The sequence below is a fragment of the Maniola hyperantus genome, chromosome 4, assembly GCF_902806685.2.
Source record: "Maniola hyperantus chromosome 4, iAphHyp1.2, whole genome shotgun sequence".
In the NCBI taxonomy this organism is placed as follows: domain Eukaryota; kingdom Metazoa; phylum Arthropoda; class Insecta; order Lepidoptera; family Nymphalidae; genus Maniola; species Maniola hyperantus.
The window spans coordinates 8,398,047-8,421,366 of NC_048539.1; the positions used below are offsets into that span (position 1 = coordinate 8,398,047).

Sequence of the window (23,320 nt, forward strand, 5' to 3'; positions counted from 1 at the left end):
CTTTCGACTCGGTCAGCGCGCATCCTGGAGCCAAGGGATACTTTTCGTCTTGGTAAATAGTTTCCACAGGATTCTTTAAAAACCTTAATGCCTGCAGATGAAGTCGCATGTATCACCTAGTTTTGAATAAAATAAAAAACAATGCATTTATTGTGCACTTTATAAATAAATTTTAAATTTTCAGGTTGGGATCACTTATAGCAAAGGTGGCGGTCCAGGTGGAGGTGACGGTTGTTGCTGCGAAGAAAATAAACGCTAGCAAAATACATAGTAATTCAAAGTGTGCGTTTCAAAGGACAAGACCAACTGCATTATAATTTATCAAACTTGTACTCAAATTCTAGCTTTTAATATTATTGTCCAAGTTAATAGCTCGTTTTGAACAGTCAAATATAACAAACAAAAATATTTGTTGCTGGTCGTGTTACGGAGTGATATGCCAATGGTCTTCTTATTTGAAATGCATAGTAGTAAGTTTGGTACTCTTGAAAAAATTTGTAAGCACTTTTTTTTTACTTTTGAGTTATTTTATTTATTTTTTATTGTAATTTAAATGAAATCGAGTAAAATAGATATAAATCGTGTAGATGAATAGCGTTTTATTTAATTATTCTTAAAATTAAAACTTTCAATAAAACTGTACATGATTATATATATTTATTAATCTACGATAGAAATATACGTTTATATTATTTAATATATAAATGGACATGTTTCACTTAGACATGAATGAAAACATAGTCTGTAATATATTTCATATATGACTAACTATTATAACTAATTGTTCAAACAAACAATTGCACTGAGAGCGTGAGATAAGGTTTCCGTAGATCGTTAAAACTTCGGTACCGTGCCGTACACTATATAACTTCTTTGCTTGGCGTGGAAATACCTAATGCTTCTTCATATCCGAGTTTCGTTTCATGTTTATCTGTGAAAAGAAAAAAATACATCTTCGACTTTATTCAAACTAATAGAAATATTTAGAATGCTTTAGGCACTTGTCCCAGTTCCCGCCGCTACCGAGAAAAGGGACGAACTATCGACTATTGTCTCGCTCAAGTAACGTACAATCGGTGTGTCACTAAGAGAAGAGATAAATATAGTAATAATAGTTGATAGCTGTGCACAATGCTGGCGATAAGTCTTTTCCAGTAGGTAGTTGTAGCGACACAAGAGGTATCAAAGAAAAAAACTCGCTTAGCGATGCTCTCTTGGGTGTCAAAACCCGCGCGCAATTTATTAGATATAGAACTTTTTGTTTTCCGGGGTAAAAAGTAGCTTGTCCTTCCCCCAGGATGTAAGCTAATTTTGTACCAAATTTCACCAAAATCGGTTAAACTATTGGGCCGTGAAAAGTTAGCAGACAGACAGACGCACTTTCACATTTATAATATTAGTATGGGATACTCGGCGACCGGTGCGAGTCCGTCACACTCGCACCACTCTCTCATAGTCCAGCAACAAAACTAACCCAAATCGTTTCTAGTTTTGAACTCAACTTGCTGCTCGCTTATTCTTAAAATTAATTTTCAAAAAAGAAAAGCAGAGATTTCGTTCACCTGTTTCGAAAGTTGCGTGATTGCGAAATTTTCTAACACATCCAATGACACCAAACCACTATTGTAAGTTTTGGTGTCATTGGATGTGTTAGAAAATACTCTGAAACACATAATAATGTACTGCACGCTGCACGCACCTTTTTTCGAAGTTTTCTTTTTCTTTGAACCCTTATCCTTGGTATCCTTCTTCGACTTTTTGTGTTTTTCAGTCTTAAGTTTCTCCCGTTGACTTTCAGGTGCATCTTCCTTGGCGGTACTCTTAGAATAACTCTTTTCCTCAGTTTCTATCAACAAATTGTCCCCTAAATCATTATCTACCAACTCTGATAGCATTAAATCTACAGCTTTACTGCGTTTGGAACTCTTGGCTTTCTTTTTATGACCGCTTTTTTCAGAGGGCCTTTTTTCTGTAGACTTATTTTGCTTAGAAGATTCTTTTTTCTTAATCAATAAACCAGATTCTGGCAAAGGATATTGCTGTATTCTCGACGTTAGCAGCTCTTCTTCACGCAATGGCCTAAAAAACAAATAATATTTTGTCAATTAAATTGTTGAAATCTCAAATTCCATAATTTCTTATGGTTTAAGATCCGTTATTAGAAATATCTAACCTCATGTGTTATTTAATCATGATAGAGAATATATGCTAGATAATGTATAGATTGATACATCGCGAATAGGTTGCCTAGCTAAATCACGTGCCTATGATTTTAAACAGTAAAAAAAAGTGTAGATGTTTTCAATCAACTTCCCTGATTAGTTATTTATGAAAGTCGAGAATCAGCTGAGAGAATATACCTCAAGGAGTTTAAAAGTAAAAGTTGCCGACTTTCCCCTATGCGCAACTGGGGTTGCCAGATAGAAACAGTCTTCTACATCAAAAAAGCTTATTTTATTCCCAATCCAACTATCTAAGTTTGCCTTATCAGAAAAGCAAAAACAGTAAAATTTACATCTTCAATCTAGGCAACCATGGATTTTAAAAAAAACTTTTTGATAACGCAACCTAATACGGTCACGGTTGGATTGGCAATAAAATAATCTTTCATTTGATAAAATCAGGGAACTTGATCGAAAACATTTATTTTTATTGTTTAACATTATCGGGACGTGATTTAGCTAGGCAACTTATTCATTCTATTCGTTCGATATTAATCTATTCATTATCTAAACTAATATATTCTCTATCACGATTAAATCACAGATGAGGGTAGATATTTCTAATACCGGATCTCCTACCATTAGTAAAAGGCGTAGGATATAACAAAATATTATTGATATATCAAATGCTTTTTACTAAAAAAAATATGAGAGCTTGGTGCGGGTCGTCGCGCAGAGGCGGCTCAGAGGCGGAAAGCGCGCACTGATGTATCGCATGCGGATACTCACACGTCGAGGTCGAGATCCAGCGCACGGTGCGGGTCATCGCGCGGCGGCGGCTCGTCGTCCGAGAGCGCGGCGCCGTCGGGCAGCTCGCCGCCCTCCGTCACCGCCGGCCGCTCCGTGCGTGTACCTTCTGCCGTCACAAACACCACAATCTTATTACTGTCACCTAAACTATACGTTGTACGCGACAGGCCGAGATGGCTAGGTGGGGACGCCCCGCACATTCACACTGCCGCCGCGCTAAGCCAGTGCGGGATAGCGCGGGTGACGTGCGGGTGTGCGGGGCGTCATACCCGATTGCCATCTCGACCTGTAGCGTACTATACATACGAAAACGATGCAAGGATACACTGGTATGTTTCAAATTATTTACTCGTACAGTGAGCCTAATTTCACCGTTATTAAAAGTTATTACCAAACTTTTAAAGTTGAAATAATCAGTACCCTTATTATAAATGCGAAAGTGTGTTTGTTTGTTGGTTTATTGGTTTGTCCTTCAATCACGTCGCAACGGTGCAACGGATTGACGTGATTTTTTGCATGGGTATAGATAAAGACCTGAAGAGTGACATACGCTACTTTGATCCCGGAAAATTAAAGAGTTCCCACTCGATTTTTAAAAAACCTAATTCCACGCGGACGAAGTCGCGGGCATCATCTAGTAGAGTGCATTAAAAAGAAAGTTTGTTTAATGATTTCTATTCTTTATATTTATTTTGTTTTATAAAGTAAGAATTTTGCTTACCATCACTTTCAGAGTCTGTGGAATGTCTTTCTACTTTGTTCTTCCGTTTCTTTGTCGGCCGCTTTTCCTTTTTACCCTTTTTAGAGTTTTCTCTTATACTTAAGTACTTATCAGATCTCTTGGCTGTAACAAAAAGTTTATTTTTACAATATTTCACATTACTGCACATAAAACAGATCTCAACCGGGCTTGTGTATTTAACCTGTAGTCTAGGAGCTGCGCACACCGCCACGGTGCGACTTCAGATTGGTCTACTTGTTTTGCGATCACTGTAGGAGCATGCGCCCCTGATATCAGAACCCTGCTCTCAAGCGCAGTGGCGGACACTGTGACGACAATTTCAAACGTATGAAGTAAGTGATGGAAAGAGCTACGCTTGAAGTTCCTTTACGTGATCAAATCAGGAATGAAGAGATCCATGAGAACCCGACACAGCTCAACGGATTGCGAATCTTAAATGCATGGCCGGGCACATAATTTAAAACAGATAAACAGTGGCCCAAGGTACTAAAATGGTGACCCTGTACTGGAAAACAAGTATTAGCAGACCCTGCAATAGGTGGACAGACGGCATCAAACGAGTCTCAAGGAGCTGCGGCACTAGACCGCAGCATGTTGAACTCCCTACAAGAGAATTATGTCAAGAGAATTATGTCTATCAGTTGAGGATCATGATGATGTATCGAGCTAGAAGCGGAAGTGCACTCACTCTGCACCAGCAGCGGCACTTCGAGCGCGATCTCAGCGACGGGCACGTCGTCCTGCTGGTAGGAGCGCGGCGAGTCGTCCTTCAGGTAGTGGGGATTGTTGGCCTGCTCCTGTCGGCGAGCCTCGCGCATCTGCCGACATGAAGCGTTAACAGCTATTATGATAACTATGAACTGTTAGATAAAAGCAGGCGTTACTTTGCGGCAGTCTACGATATACAAGGAACAACAAGTTATGTAGCTAATAGGGTGTTATACCCTTTTTACCCTTGAAAAGTGTCTTAATTTGATTCTCAGGTGATAATAAACCAAAAAAATCTCAAAAAATTTATTTGATTGCTAAGTGCAATAAAAATGTATTTCAAACTTCGATAAAACGCTAGCCGCCATTTTGTTTAGGTTTGAGCTGCCATGACATCACACGGATTGGTAAACAACGGCATTTACTTGAAGAGTACATTTTCGCAACCTAAATGACGTCCCAGTCGGAAGTTATCATGGCGGCTACAGTTTCGTGCGTTTCGAATACTTGTTAGGCAGATTAAAAAAATGAATTCTGATAAAAAGTGAGTCGTTGTTTTTTTTTTGCGTGAAGTAACGCTTACTTTATTCAGGATACCAAGATAGTAGTTTTGATGATAATGTTGATGATGTCCTAGGACGCTGATGATGATACGTTTAGTGTAAAGCATACCATCGCTAGCTCCTCAGGAGTGAACTGCTGGACGGGCTTGACGTCGGCCTGCGGCGCGGTGAACAGCGCCGCGGCGTCGTCCTCGCCCTCGGAGCTGGAGCTGTCCGACGAGCACACGTCATGGGAGAGCCACTGGTTCAAGTCGAGGCTGTAAAACGTTCATTACACCTATACAATAAAATATCCTGAAGAGTAGTATCGTTCAAGTATTGTATTTTTACCCACACTAATTTTTGTTTTTATCTAAACTATACTTAGAGCATCTGCATCTTTTTCTTTTTGGTACCTATTCTTTTTAGGACGCAAAATGAATTTTAAATTTATAGACTCTAAATTTTAGTGCCCTCTACAAATTTAAACTATATATACGGTCACAAAGTTTGACAGGTCTAAATTAAAATAGGTTTGCCTGTCCTTTTCTTATTACATGGGTAAAAAAAAGTTGCAAATACTCTAAAACTTAGTTGCACTCAGAATCAGTGCCATTGTCTTTCAAGTTACAACATGTGAAAAACATTTACATTTACATAGACATACACAAACTTCGAGATGTAACCACTAGTTGAGCACTCTCTATTCCCTCACTCTCACAGTTCTCTTCACCTCTACATGTCTAGCTGGCACTGTGGACCGATTTTTCTTTCAATATCGATTCCCATAGTGTAAGGGAACTGCAAGAACTACACTGTAAGGCTTACACCATCTGCAAAGATTTGTATGTTTTGAACAAAAGGACATACTCGGGCGGCATTGGTACTTTCTTCTGCGCTTTTGGCGCTACTGGTTTGAGTTCACCTTCGAACAGGCTGGCAAGCTCCTCAATCAATCCTCCACTAAAACTGTGGTTCACCTCCTCGCCATTCATTTCCTCTGTGCTGTCCTTGTCTAGGCCATTGCTAAAATTATAAAATAAATTATTATATTACTACTAAAAAAATCAGCTAAACAATTTAGTAGGTACCTATAGTAACAAGCAGTTGCGGACTATGAGCTTGCTTCAGGACCATGTCTTACCTTTGCTCGTGTTCTACAAGGGTGCCGATGACGTCATTCTGCACAGGGACGGAGTCCGTCAAGGCAGGGTCCGTGGGGTTGAGCCTCCGCAGTATGAGCGACAACAGAGCGGTGGCGTTGTGCGCTCGCTCTTGTACTTCCATGTCTTCACTGCACAGCAACGGTCGCATCCCCGCTAGAGTTTCGCGTAGTACCTGTATTTAGAAAAACAATTAATTTAAAGTTTTTTTTTTTTACTTGATATTTCGATATTCTTTTTAAATAAAGAGTAGATAGAAATAAATAGTAGATCTAACTGTGAAATTATTAGCTCCAGTTACCTAATTTTAAGATTATTAAGATCAATTTAAGCTGTTGGTATTCAAAAGAAAATAAAATAGTCTGTAATAGATCTCGCGCAGCGATCGGGTAAATATCCAACAGATACGTACGGCAAGTGCGGCGGGCAGGTCGCCGCGCTGCTCGTACAGCAGCAGCAGCTTAGCGGCCAGCTTGAGCGCGGCGTGCGCGCACACGGCACGCGCGCGCATAGGCGCGCCGCCCGCCGCCGCGCCCGCGCACAGCGCCAGTGGCGACAGCGCCTCGCGCATCACGTCCTCTTCCCTACATACAAACATACTTCCAGCTAACAAATGCCACTTTAACATTACCTCGAATGCAAAATGCTACCTACTTTTTTAACTCAGTTGGCGACCCTCAGAAAACACAGAAAAATCGTTTTCTAAAATCTATCAGTGTAACAAATACGCAAATCGGTCCACAATCTCGGACAAATCGATGTACCTATAGTCTGCGTCAGATGGGGTCTGGGTAAGAGCAGGGACTGTGCTGGTGTGCAGGGCGTCCCTCCCCGATTGCCATGTCGACCTGTCGTGTACTATACAACCATTAAAAAATAGGCATTGAATTGAGAACCCCTAGCTTTTCCGAGACATGCACGCTTATTGGCCCGCCCGCAGCCGCACTCAAGAAAAGCGGCGAGCAGCGTCTCGTATATCACGCTTCTTCACTAGCGACAATCGGATCGGCTATAAAATGGCACTACATTTCACCAAAGTTCAAACATTTGATTGGTATTGTGCGACTGCACCGTATTTTATTGAGCGATCGCGTATTTTAAATTATTATGGAGAGCTAGACAGCAATTAATAACTTACGTGCAATACTCGCTGAGCACGTAAGCGGCGGCGTAGAGCACCTCGCGGCTAGCGGCGCGCGGCGCCTCGGCCGCTCCGCGCGCACACAGCGCCGCGCACTCGCGCGCAGCGAACGCGCGCGTCTCCGCCACGCGCGCGCCCACCTCCGTCAGCTGCGCCGCGATCATGCACCCTGCGGGCAGCCACCGGTTAATATCACCTCTACATACAACTCTGTAATGATTCCCTGGATTTATGTTATCAATAAATCTTTATTTATTTACGGCATTGGACGCAAGTCCTTTAAGGCCTACATACAAAATGACGCTCTACACACCATAGAAATACTGAACCATCACTGAAGAAGGCCTATCATAGCTAGTCTTGCCTTTATGCTACTGGGATAATTTTTTTTCGGCCTGTTGTGGTGTTTCGATTTGAGTTCTAATCCAGGGGATCTTACTTCTCCATTCGCACTGTACCGTGTTTGGCGCTGGTCTCCATCTCGGTGAGCTCGGCGAGCACGGTGATGTACCACTCGAAGTCGACCACATGCTGGTAGTTGTTCTGCGCGCAGATCTCGATCATGCGCGTGAGCAGTTCGTCACGATACAGCGTGCCCTCCGCGCGCTCCATGTGCACCATCAGTTTCTTGACAATCTCCATCAAATTCTTCTTTGATACCTACAAAAATCAAAAAATTTATGCCTGTCGGGTCTTGCGGGATGCGTTCCATCCGCGTCTAATTACAAAACGCACGTCTCACAAGGCTGATCTGAACTGACCTCAAATTTAACATAAACAACAATACAAGCACTCAAACAACAAAACAATGCAGTACAAGCACTCAAGCATAATATTATGAATGTAACCGAAAGAAGTTTCACTTCATTCACATTTTAATGATACATGGAACGATTCTTATTCTTATTATACTTCTTCAAAACTGAGGCACTTTTTTTACTTTGTAATGGCTGTACATTTAAACTCTCTATTATTAAAAAAAACATACCATTCCATACAACAGGCCTAACGCCCTCAGTCTGATCGACTCGTCCTTGTCGTCGAGACACGCCAGCACCAAGTCTTTGTGAGCCTGCACTGACTTCGGGTGCGATTTCAGTATGCGCGACATCGCCAACAAACCCAGGTACTTCACTGTCGAAATTAAAAATATTTTGTCTACACCAAAAATTTGACAATTGGCACCGAATCTGTTGTCTTTCACTAGATTCAGAGTATCTGCATCTTTTTCTTTTAATATTGCTAAACAAGGATGGAACCTTAATTTACATTCAAAGACACTAAATTTTAGTGCACGCTACAAATTTAAACAGTAGGCTTGCGACTGGCCGCTAAAGTCCGAGGTTTGACTGCTCTAAATTAAATTTAAAGCTGTCAAACTGTATCATCTGTCCTTTTCATATTACATTAGTAAGAAGAGGATGCCAATACTGAATGATGCGAATACAATTTAGTTGTGTTAAAGAATCAGTACCAATCACTACGCCAAAGGGACGATTTACTATTATTATCACACACAAGCACCTCGCGAATATCAAAGCCAAACTAAACAAGGTGTACAGACTGATGTACAGTTTAGTGAAACAGAATAAGTGTTCAGTTCGCGAAATCTATTTTATTTATTTATTTTTATTTTTCATGTACCAAAATTGTAGTTACAAAGTAATAATAAATTAAGTTACATTGGCAATGCTTATCTAGTGCGTAGTACATAATATAGACAGACACACCTCCGACTCTCCATACAAGCGAACGAATTTAATTAGCTACTAGCTTATACTCGCGACTTCGTCCGCGTGGACTACATAAATTTCAAACCCCCATTTAACCCACTTATAGGTGAAAGTTCGAAAATCCTTTCTCAGGATTCTTTACAAAAAACACACCCTTAGAAATTCATGTGTCTAGGACCAGCGGTTTAGGCTGCGTGTTGATATATTATAAGTCAGTCAGTCAGGACTTTGAATTTTATATACATAGATTACTACTACTGGAACACCGGCCTGTCCGCAAGCGATTTGTGTGTGGGTAACGGTAGTGTTCCGTGATATAGATCTCTGTATCTGGATAAATAAACTCACGATTCTGATCGCTATCCTCGATGAGTATTCTTAGTTTCTGCACGCACAGCTGCACGGATGACGCGTGGCCTGGCATGCCGCTGCTGATGCTGATCAGCACCGCGATCACAGTGTTGATGCACTCGTACAGCAGCGACATTGCCGACGTGCTGTCACGCACACAACCACATGGACAACAGTAGGCTTACACCAGAATTCATAGTCAAGATAGGGGCTTCTTAAGAGGACGATTCAGAGGAAATGTGTCATACAATTGACACATGTTGTTTGGATCGCCCTCTAAAGAAGCCCCTATCTTGACTATGAATTCCAGTGTTAGTTTAAGATTTTATATTTCACCAACATTAATTGAATTCGAGCGTTGAAATACTCCAGCGTTACCTAAAGTAAATTGGACCTCAATTGCCTTAAGTCAGTCAAAGAAATACATATTTCCTTAGCTGACTTAAAGATAATAGCTGATCGTCGCATGATTCGTTTCTTAATATACACTAGTTAGGGATGATTTATTGCCAACACGTGGCGGGCACTAGCCGTGCCATGTACGAGGTGCGGACGAGGCACGGATTCAAAACATCACAAACATTTTATACGGTCTTCAACAGGTACTTGATGATAAAGTATTTTTAAAACAAACAATAAGGATTTAGGTTTGCTTATCACTCATTAAATTGTGCAAAAATATTGTGAAAATGAAAACGTGTATTTTTAAGTGATATCAAAAACAGATATATATTCTAAGAATTAAATTATTATTAGTGAGTATTAGTGCTATAAAAAGCGTTAAATGTTTAGGTACATAAAGGTCGTGATTTTAATTAGATTACTTATCTATAATCCTACTAACTATGATACACAAAACCAAACTAAGCGTTACTTACAAATCGGTTAAAGAAGCTGACAAAGCACTATTATTTTATAATATGTAATATGTACTACATAAATAGTTATTTGGTTATAAATATCACTAGATTTTATATTTTTTCTCGATATGTTTTCGCATTGGCTTGTTAGCGCTACTTTCCCTTTACCCCATAGAGTCCAATAAATTACACACTAATTAGTAAGTAGGCAGTTTGGAATAAAGGCCACTGCGTCTGACTCACCTATGTATTAAATTAGTTAATGGTTCTATCAGTTTCTTGCCAAGTCGGGGCTCTAATGGGGTTAAGGCACCAAACTGGAACAAATACAATGATACTACATAAAACTAGCTTATGCGGGAGCAGCTATTAATGATTTGTAATCATTTAGCTTAAAACATTCTCTAAAATGTTTCTTATCTGACAAACATATTATGTACATGATTATCAATGTACCATCCTAATTCTTGTGTAAATTTTGTTCAACTGATAAATAATTTGTCAGCAGCAGCAAAAATAAAATAAAATTAATGTGTGACATGCCAATTTTGTGTAAATTGTGTATAGTGAATAATTGAGCAGGGTATTTGCATATTTGCAACCTCAATGACTTCCGCAACATTCAACATGTCCGATTCATTTGTTTTTATGATGAAAAATAACAATGTGCATGAATATTGACTGGATCAGAAAGCTTCTTCACACTAAATTGGACTGGTACCATGTTGCGAGCGAGAATGGCAGCGGTTGCAACATATGAATATGCCAGAAGGACACTTGAAATACGCCATTCCATCCCACAGTTTGCCACGCCAACGCTTCTCGGGCCAAGTTTTCGAGTCAATTTAAAACGTAATATTTTCGATGACAAAAACACAAACATCTATCCAACACATCACTTCGGGTGTTCTAGTCATAGAAAATACTATGATTTGAATTAATTCAACCTATCAACTGGAAACTGGAAACATGTTCTTTCATTTCCTACTTCGCAGTGTCAGTTCAACACAGTTCTCTAGCTTGGAATCATTTGAAAAACATGTACACTAGCAAGATTTTACCTACACTGGCAGGCGTATACAATCACTATTTAACTGAAGGAATGAAACAAGTATTTTCCTTCATCCGTAAAATTGTTAAAAGTGAGATAGTACCGGTTGCCAGATCACAGTCGATATGTGGCATGGCATGGAGTGTTACAAGTATGCCCACCTCATAAGCCTGTCTGTTAATGTGATATTTCAGTACAGCTGAAGTGAGGTGTGGTAAATGAATCTAGCTGCTAACTGATTCTCATTCTCATACTAAGGGTACCTGCAAATTAGGTCTATCAGGCTTTGAGTAATTTTCCTTCCAATATCGGGTTCATATTGAGTCATTAAACCAAACTGTGGAGAATCAACAATAATTATAGGCCATTTTATGAATGATCATATTTTAACAAGTGCTCCTTTAATCACAGTTTAAACACTTTTTTACTCATTAATATTTATTAATACATATTAATTACTAACATTTTATAGCCAAAAAATTTCAAATTAATCAGTTTCGTAGTTTTTCTGTGATAGTCTAATAAGTCTAGTGTAATATTAATAAGCGGGTTAACACGTGTAACCTTTTATCTCTGACTAAACAGTAAAAACTGCACATGCCTGATGTATGGATACAGGCTATAACCTAATATGTATAACCTAATGTTATATCTTTTTTTTAAATTTTTTTTTTGTTTATTTGAAAGTAATCAACAGCGTAAATACATAATTATTATATCATCATCACAATCATATATATATGTGTGTATATATATATATATATATATATATATATATCTCACTATCATAGTATGAAGTAAGTTCACCTCATATTTTGATGGTTTAGGATTACCACCTCCTTTTTGGAAGTCTTTTTGGAAGAAGAAAAGCTTTAAAACTTACAGTTTACTTAGTTTAAATACTCAAGGCCATAGGTGTGAAGCTGGGGCAAATCAGTTAACAATAGATATAACTCACCAATTTGATAATCTTGATTAACATCCAATTGTTAGTTGAAGTGGTCATTAGTTTGAAAAACACTGGGGCCAATGAAAGATAGTTCTTGGGATTTTTTCTGGCCAGCTCGCACACTACATTCACTGCTGCTGATTGTACACCTGTTGTAATACAAATGTTTGTTGTAGTAGAAATAATTCATTTGACTAATTAAATATCGCTACATGGTATAAATTTGACAAATTTATGACGCAAGCAATAAGCAATAAGCAGGCGCTACATGGTCCAGTACTGGCGACAGAAATTCATAGAGGCAATTCGAGGAGGCCTTTGCCAAGAAAACGGCAAACAGACGAGTTATGGAGGCAGTACAAGAATAAATAAATCCTAATTAATATTATAAATGAGAAAGTGTGGATGTTTGGATGTTTGTTACTCAATCACGCAAAAACGGCTGAACGGGTTTGGATGAAATTTGGAATGGAGATAGATAGACAGATATACCCTGTAACACAGGCTACTTTTTATCCCGGAAAATCAAAGAGTTCCCGCTGGATTTTGAAAAATGAAAATCCACGCGGACGGAAGTCGTGGGTATCAGCTAGTATGTAATAAATATTATTAAGCTTTAGAAATAAGTGGATTAGAAATATTTACAAAATAATATAATCTTGTAATTTTAATTTTGTAATCTTGTACCTACCTACTATTAGTAACCAACATATTTGTAAAAGAGATACATATGTCTGAATAAAGGCTTATTTATTTACTAGCTTATAAAATAAATAAAATAAAAATCTTTTTTATTCAAATAAACTTTTACAAGTACTTTCGAATAGTCAGATTCATCTACCACTGGTTCGGAATGAATTTCCTACCGAGAAGAACCAGCAAGAAACTCGGCGGTTGCTCTTTTCAAATATGCCCACGACTTAGTCCGCGTGGACTATACAAATTTCGAACCACTATTTTAACTCCTTAGGGGTTGAATTTTCCAAAATCCTTTCTTAGCGGATGCCTACGTCATAACAGCTATCTGCATGATAAGTTTCAACCCAATCCGTCCAGTAGTTTGAGCTGAGTGTTGATAGATCAGTCAGTCAGTCACCTTTTCCTTTTATATATTTAAAACTAGCTGACCTGGCGAACTTCGTACCGCCTAACAGCCGATTCTTTTCCAGGCAATTTTTTAAATTTTCCTCTCCGTAAGAACCATCCTCGTACTTCAAGGAATATTATAAAAAAAGAATTAGCGAAATCGGTTCAGCTGTTCTCGAGATTTGCGATCAGCAACACATTTAGCGATTCATTTTTATATATAGAGATAAGAATGGAAGTATGGTAATCCATACTTTCATTCTAAATAATATTATAAAATGGAATGGGTGTCTCCAAAATGCTATATATACATAGATTCTGCAGGTCTTATGTAAAAGCTGCATCAATCATAGCTACAATCTAAATTGCTGTGATTGGCAGAATTTATAGTATTTTTGCTTCATTAATGCATTTATCCAATAGCAAGAGAGTATCCGCCAATCATGGGTGAGATTACGATCGTCAGTCACACTATAGCTGTTATTTTACCGTAATCAAGCTCCTTTTTTATAATTACAAAGTAAAACAAGACATCTTTATAGTTTGTGAAACTTTATAAAGGCTTGGATACACTACACAACTTCTAGAAAATTATAGTTCTCACCAGGATCTGGGTCTTCCAGCTTTTCTTTTAGCTTAGGAAAGGCTGGTCGAAGTGCTTCAGGATATCTTAAAAATACCTTGTACATCATTAATACAGCTTTCATTCTAAGGTATGGTTTAGTTGAGCTCATCTGCAAATTGGATATTATACAAAAATTACCAATCATAAATATAACCAAAAAAATACAATAATAATAAAAGTAAAAACCTATAGCACTGGACTTTGATAGCTGCAAATCAATTACTTCTTAAAGTGTGGAGGACACTTTTCCACCTTTGCTTCATTACTTTTTAAATTACCATAAATAATTGTTCAACTTGTGGTTTAATAGAAGATATTGGTGGAGTGTGTGCGGAGTGAAGAAATGTGAGCCGCAATGATGACTCGGTTTTGCCTTAATTTATTAGATGTGGGTATTTTCCAAAGCGTCCTCGCGGTGCCTTTTTCCACAGCCGCGAGAATTCTTTTTAAGGATAATAGAAACGTAAGAATATTATGTACTAAGTTAAAATAGAGAGAAGTGTAATTAGGTTATTATGGATCATGATAGTGATTAAAAGATCCCAAAAAATTCAGAATTAAAAAAAAATTAAGGACAAATAGTAATAAAGTTTTTATTGTTTTAAATGTGCAATCAGATATTTTTTCATCTTTAATCAACAATGTAGGCAACTAAAGTTTATTTTATTTTTAAAATAGGTAAGAATAAACGTGTGAACACATAGTGTACTTACACTACAAATAACAAATATGTTATATTTTGAACAATTATTGCTATTTTTACTGTATTTCCTGAATATTTTAGGATGCACCACTAAAATTTTTTAAACTGCATAAACTTGTAAAGTAAATGGTAAAATATCGAATTCTGACTAAGCTGATTTTTTTATGGTATTTGAAATTAGTGGCGTAAATATTTGGTGTCAGGAAATTTCTGACCTGTACCTGTGCACATTGGGATTTATCAATCTGTTTGGTGGTACAAAGGATAGTGCGTTAGGTGGGGTGTGGGTTCGGCCATGCTTACAGTAAATCCATTTTTAAGCTGATTTTAGATTAATATAGATTCAAAAGCAGTGAAATGAGCTTTATCTAATGATCTGACTCTTAAATTTCTTTTCTTTCTGGCCTTTAAATTTCTAAGCTTGTTCAGTGTTTACGCTAAACGAACATTTACTTATATAGTTTTTTGCAATCTATAGCAAAGTAAATTAATAACTTAACAGCATAAAAATAGGTAACTTAAATTAGGTTAGATATTTCAGAAAAAATTCTGTTAGCTCAATTCCAAAGCCAGTAAAATTAATAATGTAATAGAATAACAATGTAATCTTCAAAGAAATCTTTCAAAATCCCAAAATCTTTGCAAGCACCACAATATTGGTTTACATAGTCAATCCTTCTTATGCTGTGGGAAAGTAAGTAGCTAGCAGTTCAGACACAGCTCTTCATTGTCATCTAAGGCTTTTTACACAACTGCATCTATATAATGCCTAAAAAATGATGCGCTGTTTTAAATTTATGTGTCAAATTTCATATCAAAAGTACGATTTGAGTCGTTATTTTAAAAGTGGACTGTACTTTTGACATGGCAGTTGACCCATAGAGTTAAAATGGTGGGTGAAAAGTCATTTTGTAACCTAGAAGTAAGAATAAATAAATAACATTTACTTACCAGTGTCATGATATCATTAGCTAAATCTCTCGCCAGGTCGTGTGATATAAAACAACTCAGTCCACTAAGGGCCAGGCCTGCTTCATATTGGTTTTGAGCATTCAAATCTTTTCTTATCATATTTGTTGTAAGCATTAGCAAATCAGAATCTGCATGAAACGACTGACTAGCAGCTAAGTATCCAATGCGTTTGTAAGTGAATTTATTAGAACTCATCACTTCTATTATATTAAAAATTGCCCATGATATATCATACCCTAACATTTGTAGCTGAAAAATGCATTTAAGTTAGTTAAATAGTAAAGTTTGTTTTATTTTTAATTAATTAAGTTGTATCTCGAATTAATTTCAAGAAAATCTGTTGGTAACACAGTAGTAGTATGTATATAACAACTATTAAAATTATTATGAAGTAGCTGATACCTGCGACTTCGTCCACGTGGATTTAGGTTTTTCAAAATCCTGTGGAAACTGATTTTTCGGGATAAAAGGTAGCTCCAAAGTTAACCCAGGGTATAAATGTGAGATTTCGAACATTCCGATGAACATTCCGAATTCCAGCCAAATCCGTCCAGTAGTTTTGAAAGAGTAAAAACCACACATACATACACACAAACTTTCGCCTTTATAATATTAGTGTGAAGTGGGATGTGATAACATAGATAATTTTAATTTTTACTCAGTCAAAGCAAATTCTGAACTCATGGAAACTGAACCGTTAAATTGTCGTTGCAGCTACCCCCTGTGGATAGTTATCAATAAATGATAATGTTTATTTTAATCGTTTACTTACATATGTTAGTTTTGCGACCGCATTCGCTTTCACTCCGATATTGTCTTGTCGCAATTCTATCTTTATTTCTTCCATGCATTGCGCTATATACTTTGCCTAGAAGAATATCAGACACATCAAATTCCTGTGTTTCTCCATTTTAAGTCTTTTCGATAATCTTTTACATTATTTACGAATACATACCTCATTATCTTTGTTATTTCGGATCCCACGAACTAGGTCCGTGAGATTTTTGTCAAACATCCTTTCGAAGTTACCTTTAACCTTTTTTAAAGCCATGTTGAAGATTTTTCTTTACTATTCATAACTTAACTATCTTAGGTAAGTAAAATTAAAACACAAAAATTAGTGATTTGTGAGGACTGAAGAAATCTTTGAATGATATTATTTCAAGGTTTTTATGGTTTTGTTTTATGTCAGATGTCAAAAGAAGAGCACCAATGCAATGTTGGCTATAATGTTGCCAGCTTCTGTCCAGAAAATCTAACTAAAAATTATTGATGTCCGGAATCGATTATGCATGAAAATGATCGGTCACAATCGTTTATATTATCATTATTTACGTAGGTGCATGACGTAGGTCATAGATGTTTAATCTGTGTTTAATAGAACAGGCACCTACAGTACGACAAGGCTATCTTGGCGCGTGAAGAAAATTGGAACCACAGAGTACATTGAATTTAGTGATAACTGATTGGAACTAACGTTGCCGTCAAGTGTACTACGTAGTAGTACATGCTCAGAATAATAAGTAGGTACATGCAAGTTCTTTGCCATCAAGATCCCCGTCCCCTTTGTTCCTGTTTGAATATTCCATAGAGATACAAAGAGTTGTCCTAATGTCCTATAGACAATAGTGGATCGAAAACTAGCTCAAGCTTATCGAAATTTTCATAAGTGTATAATATGAGACAACACTACATTTCAATATAACAATAAAACAGGGTTTCGGGACAATCCGCCATTTGCTATTCCAGCGTAAGTAGGTTCTTGTTTTTCTTGTAAATAAACTGTAATAATAAATTAATAGTACTGTGTAACCGCGTATGAGATAGCGATAGCACGACGTAACGATGAATACCACGACAATTATTACCATTGTTTAGTACTCAATATTTGTATTAACCGATCAACAATATTTGTATTAAACGTTAATTATATGAAAAAAAGGAAATAACTCATGAGAAATACAATTACGCCACGAGTTCTCAAAGTTTGTTTTGCAACTACTTGTATGTATTCTTGAAAAAAACCAGTTACACGATAAGGGACAAAAAACAGGTTAGCTGCATCTCTGTTTATTACGAAGTGTAAGAAGAGCGAGCTCCTGGTATTTAGAGTAGGGTCACAGAAACCAGCTCATGTACCGCCAGTGACGCTGGAGGGGGTAGAACTTCGGAGGGTGTCGCACTTCAAATACCTTGGTCATATTGTAACTGAGGATTTGAAGGACGACTATGACATGGAGAGAGAAAGGAGAGCTATTGCGGTCCGATGTAATATGTTGGCTCGCAGGTTCGCTCGTTGTACTTTAGATGTTAAAATAACACTTTTTAAAGCATTCTGCCAGACATTATACACGTGCGGCCTGTGGGTCAACACACAGAAGACCTACAATGCGCTCCGAGTGCAATACAATAACGCCTTCAGGGTGATGTTGGGGCTCCCCCGACACTGTAGTGCATCGGCTATGTTTGCGTACGCGTACACGGATGACTTTTATTCAGTCATGCGCAAACGAGTTGCATCGCTGATGCGCAGAGTGAGAGGGAGCACCAACGCCATACTGAGGGTTGTTAGTGAAAAGCCTGACTGCCGCATATTGCGGCACTGGGTAAATACACATGTGTATGTACCCAGTGCCTCAGTGCGTACCGGGAAATATTTAAATTAAGGTTTTATTTTTTAAATTACATGTAAGTTATACGTACTAACATAGTTTTAAGTCTTTAAATATTACTGCTATTTACTAACACCATATGGACCACGGTCTGAAATAAAGAAATTTTATTTTATTTTATTTATTTTATTTTTTTATTTTTATTACATTAGTAACTTCATCTGTGCTCTCTTTTTAGTGCAAATGAGAAAGCAAACGTTCCTGCATCTACCTTTATTACTCTATCTACGTAAATAAATAACCTAATCTTTGGTATGACAGCTGACTGGGAGCTTTACTCTGTGACATAAATCAGTTTACCATAGAGATAAAAACAACCATAGAAAACAACACAAAATAAAACGTACCTAGTGATTGGTAGTGAATTATCCATAGATTATCTACTTATCACTCTTTGCTAAAACGTAGGTAGTGATTATATACCACAGTTATATACTCTTTGATAACCTCTATAAAGTGTCAATAACAATTAACAATATCCTTCCTATTCCTATTCCCTATATGTTATTGGTCTGTGATCCTTCCTATATGTTATTGGCTTACTGGTCTGTGAATAACAATAACAATACTTATTAATTAATTGAATTATTATGTACTAAAATTATAATTATATAATTACAATTTACATTGGGTTGTACTTCTTTTAAGTACCTTATTCATATTTTATGATTTAATAGCAAAATGATAATATTCCTGAGTGAGTTACAAAAACAACACCTGAACTTACTACACCAGCATTCCACACAGGGTAGATAACTATATACTTACAGTACTTTTATAATAATTATAATTACCTAGTAAATTCAATTTTATTATCTAGAAGGATCAGTTCCAAAATTTACATTTTAATTTATTTTTTTGTTACAGTCCTAGTAGATTTTTGTAAGCTTACAATAGACTATCTCAGTAATGGGGTAAATCAGAAGAAATGTGCTATAGCTGCAGGTAATCTTTAATGAGCTACTTACTAGCATCTACTTTTTTGTAAACCTGAAGTTAAGAATATTCTATTGTTTTACAGAAAAATTGGATATATCTGAAGTGGCTGTGCAAAACCTCATACATGCTTTAGCTTATTTGATTGTTGAAGCATGTAAACACAATGTTAGTAATTTTTTAACATGATTTCAAAGTATTGTACCTACCTATTCAGAAAGAGATCGATTTCATTTCTAGTCAATTATGAGGGAAGTATAATTTTTGGAACATCATTATTATGTTATACTTACTTACTAACTTTTGCGTGCGTTGCAACTGTGTTACAAAATTATCTCATTTATAGCCTGTATTACTTTTAAAATAATTGAAAGAATTATTAAAATCAGTTCAGTTGTTTTGGAGTCTAGCAATTCATTATGGTAATGATCAACCCAGGCTAATTACAAATAAACATATTATTATTTTTGGTCTTTATAATATTAGTATAGATAAAACTGTCTGACAGGTCCTGGCTAAGTTGTTTATTCTTAAGACTAAATTAAATATGTATTAAACACACAAATATTACTTCGAAAACTGCAATGAAATCGACAAAAAAAATTAGAAGTTACCTGTTTAAACAGACAAATAAAGTTTGCAAAGAACATAGTTTTGCTGTTTCTAATTAATTTACTTTACTGACCTTCACTACAAGTTACAATTAATTTCAGCTATCAGAAACTAATTTCCAGTCATCACTAGCTATAGCAGGATTTTCCGAAGACAAACAACAAATTTTACTTAAATTATATAACACCAAAAAAAATGAAATATCTGCAGCTTTGAACTTGCTCCAGCAAAAAGATCCTAGCTACCAGGATCTAACTTGGAGGTTTGAAATTCAGGTACTGTGATATAACTATCTACCAGTAGGATTAAATTTGCTCTTCCCTTCTCACTCTTGAGAGGAGACCCGGCTCAGTAGTGGGCCGGTAATAGGTTGATCATGATGATGAGGATTTAATAAGTAACCTTTATTGATTTTACAAACTAACAAACTACTTCTTATATAATAAACTAGCTTATGCCCGCAACTTCGTCCACGTGGACTACACAAATTTCGCACCCCTATACTACCACCCCCTTCGGGGTTGAATTTTTAAAAATCTTTTCTTAGCGGATGTCTATGTCATAATAGCTATTTGCATGCCAAATTTCAGCCCGATCCGTCCAGTAGTTTGGTCTGTGCGTTGATAGATCAGTCAGTCAGTCACCTTTTCGTTTTATATAATTAGATTAAGATTATCACCACTATATCATCCTACAAATCCAACAACTGACTATAATGACTGACAAACAAAAGGAGTACAATAGCCTACCTACTAAGCCAATACCTACTTTGAATAAATGATTTGACTTTGATGTGCTTTGACTTTATGAGGTTCTGCCATTGATATTAATTACCATGAGCAAATTCCTAGACAGGTAACAATTATACAACAGACCTTTGCAATTTTATATAACACACCAGGTGTTATATAAAAAATTAAATCGTAGGGTTAGTATGAATTCAGTCAGTCATGAGTACACTAGCTTATGCTCGCGACTTCGTCCGTGTGGACTACGCAAATTTCAAACCTTTGTTTTACCCCCTTAGCGGTTAAATTTTCAAAAATATTTTCTTAGCGGATGTCTACTTCGTAATAGCTATCTGCATGCCAAATTTCAGCTCGATCCGTCCAGTTGTTTGAGCAGCAGTCAGCTTTTCCTTTTATATATATATAAATCAGAATATAGATTAATATAATTTTTTTGTACTTATTATACTTTTCAACAGGTTGCTTCTAAAACTTCTCCAGAAGAAATAGTACCAATGGTTGCCATAGATTTTGTACTGACAACACCAAAAAACTATGGACAGTATGAAAAAGATTACTCACAAACTTCACCAAAACACATAAATTCTGTATCATATTCAAATGTTAACTCTTCAATTCAAGATGCTAAGACGGCCAGTCAGTGCCAGCAGGTTATCAATCACCTTCTACTTCAGTGTGACCTACCAAACTTAGTGCATCTAACAAATAGACTAGATGAAGCTCTTAAAGAATCTAAAAGTCAGCATGTACGTAAGGTGCAAAGGTCTTTATAGTAAATTATAGATAATAGAGTATAAGAGCCTATAAATGCCAGAACTTGTACTCGTAATAAACCATTGTTATTATTGTCGTTAAACAAATATTTAGTATCTATGTAAATGTAATAAATATAATATTTATAGTAACATTTCAGTATTACTTATTTGAAAATATTGTTTCTAAATGAGAGTATGAAAATTCTCTACTCAAATAAGACAGGAGATTTACTTATTTGTATTGGAGATATATCAATGTAGATCTATTATGGTGTGTGCTAATGTTGGGTACCAGTAAGTGCCGACTTTCTTGAAGACTCAGTAAAAGCCGCATAGTAGTAGCATCGTAGAACATCGAATGTGACCTATCATAATGGAATATAAAAGTAAGTATACCTACCTACATAAAAAACCGGCTATGTGCGTGGCGGGCCACGCGCAGTGTAGGGTTCCGTAGTCACAATCCTCGAAAAACAGATATAACACCTTTACCTGTGAACCCTTCTTAGCCATGATAGTTTTCCTTTAAAATTGATTATATATACTAATTCTGTGAATTTTTTCACGTTCCCATATACTACCATTTGGCTGATAGAGGGGGGGGGGGGGGGCGGACACCACTTGACACTGATAAAAATTAGCACTTTAAAACATCAACAACATTACAAACGGATCTAGAAATCGAAAAATGATGTTCCCACACCTACAGTATTTTTAAAAGACCTATTCAACGATACCCCACACTGGGGTAATCGAGAAAAAAAAACATCACCACTTTACATGTAGGGGAGCTACACTAAAAAAATATTTATCAAAATTTTATTTCACCACTTTGTCGGCGTGATTAATATTTATACCCATGCCAAATTACAGATTTCTAGCACTAATAGTCTCTGAGATTAACCGAGGACGGACAGACAGACAGACGGACGGACATGGCGAAACTATGAGGGTTCTTTGTTTACTACGGAACCCTACAAAAGTTATAGCCTACGTATAGTACGCGACAGGGCGAAATGGCAATCGGTTCCCTAGGAAACACACCGCACCACCCACACTGCCCCCGCGCTAACCTGGTGCGCTAGGGATACAACTTATCGGTGGGAACGGCGTTCCGAACCAGTGGTAAATTAAAACTACCTGACTATTCATAAACACTTGTAAAAAGTTTACATGAATAAAAAAACATTATATTCTATTCTATTCTATCGACGTGATTTTTTGCATGGATTTAGTTTAGTAGACCGGAGAGTGACATAGGTTACTTTTATCCCGGAAAGTCAGAGTGCCTACAGGATTTTTAAAAACCTTAATCTATGCGGACGAAGTCGCGGGCATCAGCTAGTTGATAAATGTTAACGCTCTTCCAAATTTTCAAAATATATTGCAAAAATCGTCCATTTACAGTTTTTCTATGAAAATGAAATGAAAATGAAAATCTTTTTTATTCGTATAAACTTTTACAAGTGCTTCGAATAGTCGGATGCATCTACCACTGGTTCGGAATGCCTTTCCTGCCGAGAAGAACCAGCAAGAAACTCGGCGGTTGCTCTTTTCAAATATTTGATATAGGTACAAGATTATGCCATATATAAAATAGTATTTGCAGTCTTGTGCGTTGCTGGAACGAGCTGCAGGTCAAATCCACGCTCTTTTATCATTTAGATAATCTTCAATTGTGTAATATGCTTTTTTCAGGAGCATATTTTTAATAGATTTTTTAAACTTGTGCAAAGGTAAGTCCAAAATAGTTTGCGGGATTTTATTATAAAAGGTAATACCCATACCCACAAATGACTTTTGGACTTTCCTGCGGCGGAAGGCAGGAGCTGCAAGTTTGTCTCTGTTTCTAGTTAGCCTATTGTGTAGATCACCAATTTTCTTGTAACTAAGAATATTTTGTCTTACAAAAATTATGTTATTATAAATATATTGAGAGGCTACAGTAAGGATATCTATTTCCTTAAATTTCTCTCGAAGGGAATCGCGTGGTCTTAA

The 23,320-nt window shown here is 36.8% G+C and overlaps 2 protein-coding genes across 3 annotated transcripts; one reads left to right on the forward strand and one right to left on the reverse strand.

The window, feature by feature from the left end:
• Positions 1-584: 584 nt before the first annotated feature.
• On the reverse strand, positions 585-16,804 carry g (adaptor-related protein complex 3, delta 1 subunit-like garnet). 2 transcript variants are annotated; one of them, XM_069498267.1, is made up of 19 exons: positions 16,554-16,804; positions 16,371-16,466; positions 15,578-15,847; positions 13,903-14,032; positions 12,222-12,361; positions 11,527-11,600; positions 9,350-9,498; positions 8,257-8,402; positions 7,727-7,928; positions 7,266-7,437; positions 6,540-6,711; positions 6,109-6,302; positions 5,835-5,990; positions 5,095-5,242; positions 4,403-4,532; positions 3,694-3,816; positions 2,952-3,078; positions 1,700-2,079; positions 585-931 (listed from the first exon to the last, which is right to left on the reverse strand). In XM_069498267.1, exons 1-19 carry the CDS (start codon positions 16,647-16,649, stop codon positions 861-863), a joined length of 2,976 nt encoding a protein of 991 aa, XP_069354368.1. In that variant the 5' UTR covers positions 16,650-16,804; the 3' UTR covers positions 585-860. The 2 variants fall into 2 exon arrangements, with proteins under 2 accessions (XP_069354368.1, XP_034841147.1); XM_034985256.2 differs by lacking the exon at positions 11,527-11,600 and adding an exon at positions 10,456-10,529 and having other exon boundaries at positions 16,554-16,803.
• Positions 16,805-18,793: 1,989 nt separating this feature from the next.
• Positions 18,794-21,474, forward strand: LOC117997065 (COMM domain-containing protein 2). The gene is made up of 5 exons (XM_034985243.2): positions 18,794-19,018; positions 19,138-19,215; positions 19,292-19,374; positions 19,920-20,093; positions 21,026-21,474. Exons 1-5 carry the CDS (start codon positions 18,952-18,954, stop codon positions 21,338-21,340), a joined length of 717 nt encoding a protein of 238 aa, XP_034841134.1. The 5' UTR covers positions 18,794-18,951; the 3' UTR covers positions 21,341-21,474.
• Positions 21,475-23,320: the final 1,846 nt, after the last annotated feature.

Excerpts from the sequence above, each read along its gene's own strand:
- g (XM_069498267.1), bottom strand. The coding sequence starts at position 16,649 with ATGGCTTTAAAAAAGGTTAAAGGTAACTTCGAAAGGATGTTTGACAAA. Across the intron at positions 8,403-9,349 it reads CGAGGATAGCGATCAGAATC|TGAAGTACCTGGGTTTGTTG; the intron begins GTGAGTTTATTT and ends TAATTTCGACAG. Across the intron at positions 5,243-5,834 it reads AAAGTACCAATGCCGCCCGA|CCTCGACTTGAACCAGTGGC; the intron begins GTATGTCCTTTT and ends AACGTTTTACAG.
- LOC117997065 (XM_034985243.2), top strand. The coding sequence starts at position 18,952 with ATGATAATATTCCTGAGTGAGTTACAAAAACAACACCTGAACTTACTA. Across the intron at positions 19,375-19,919 it reads TTGAAGCATGTAAACACAAT|CTATCAGAAACTAATTTCCA; the intron begins GTTAGTAATTTT and ends AATTAATTTCAG. Across the intron at positions 20,094-21,025 it reads CTTGGAGGTTTGAAATTCAG|GTTGCTTCTAAAACTTCTCC; the intron begins GTACTGTGATAT and ends ACTTTTCAACAG.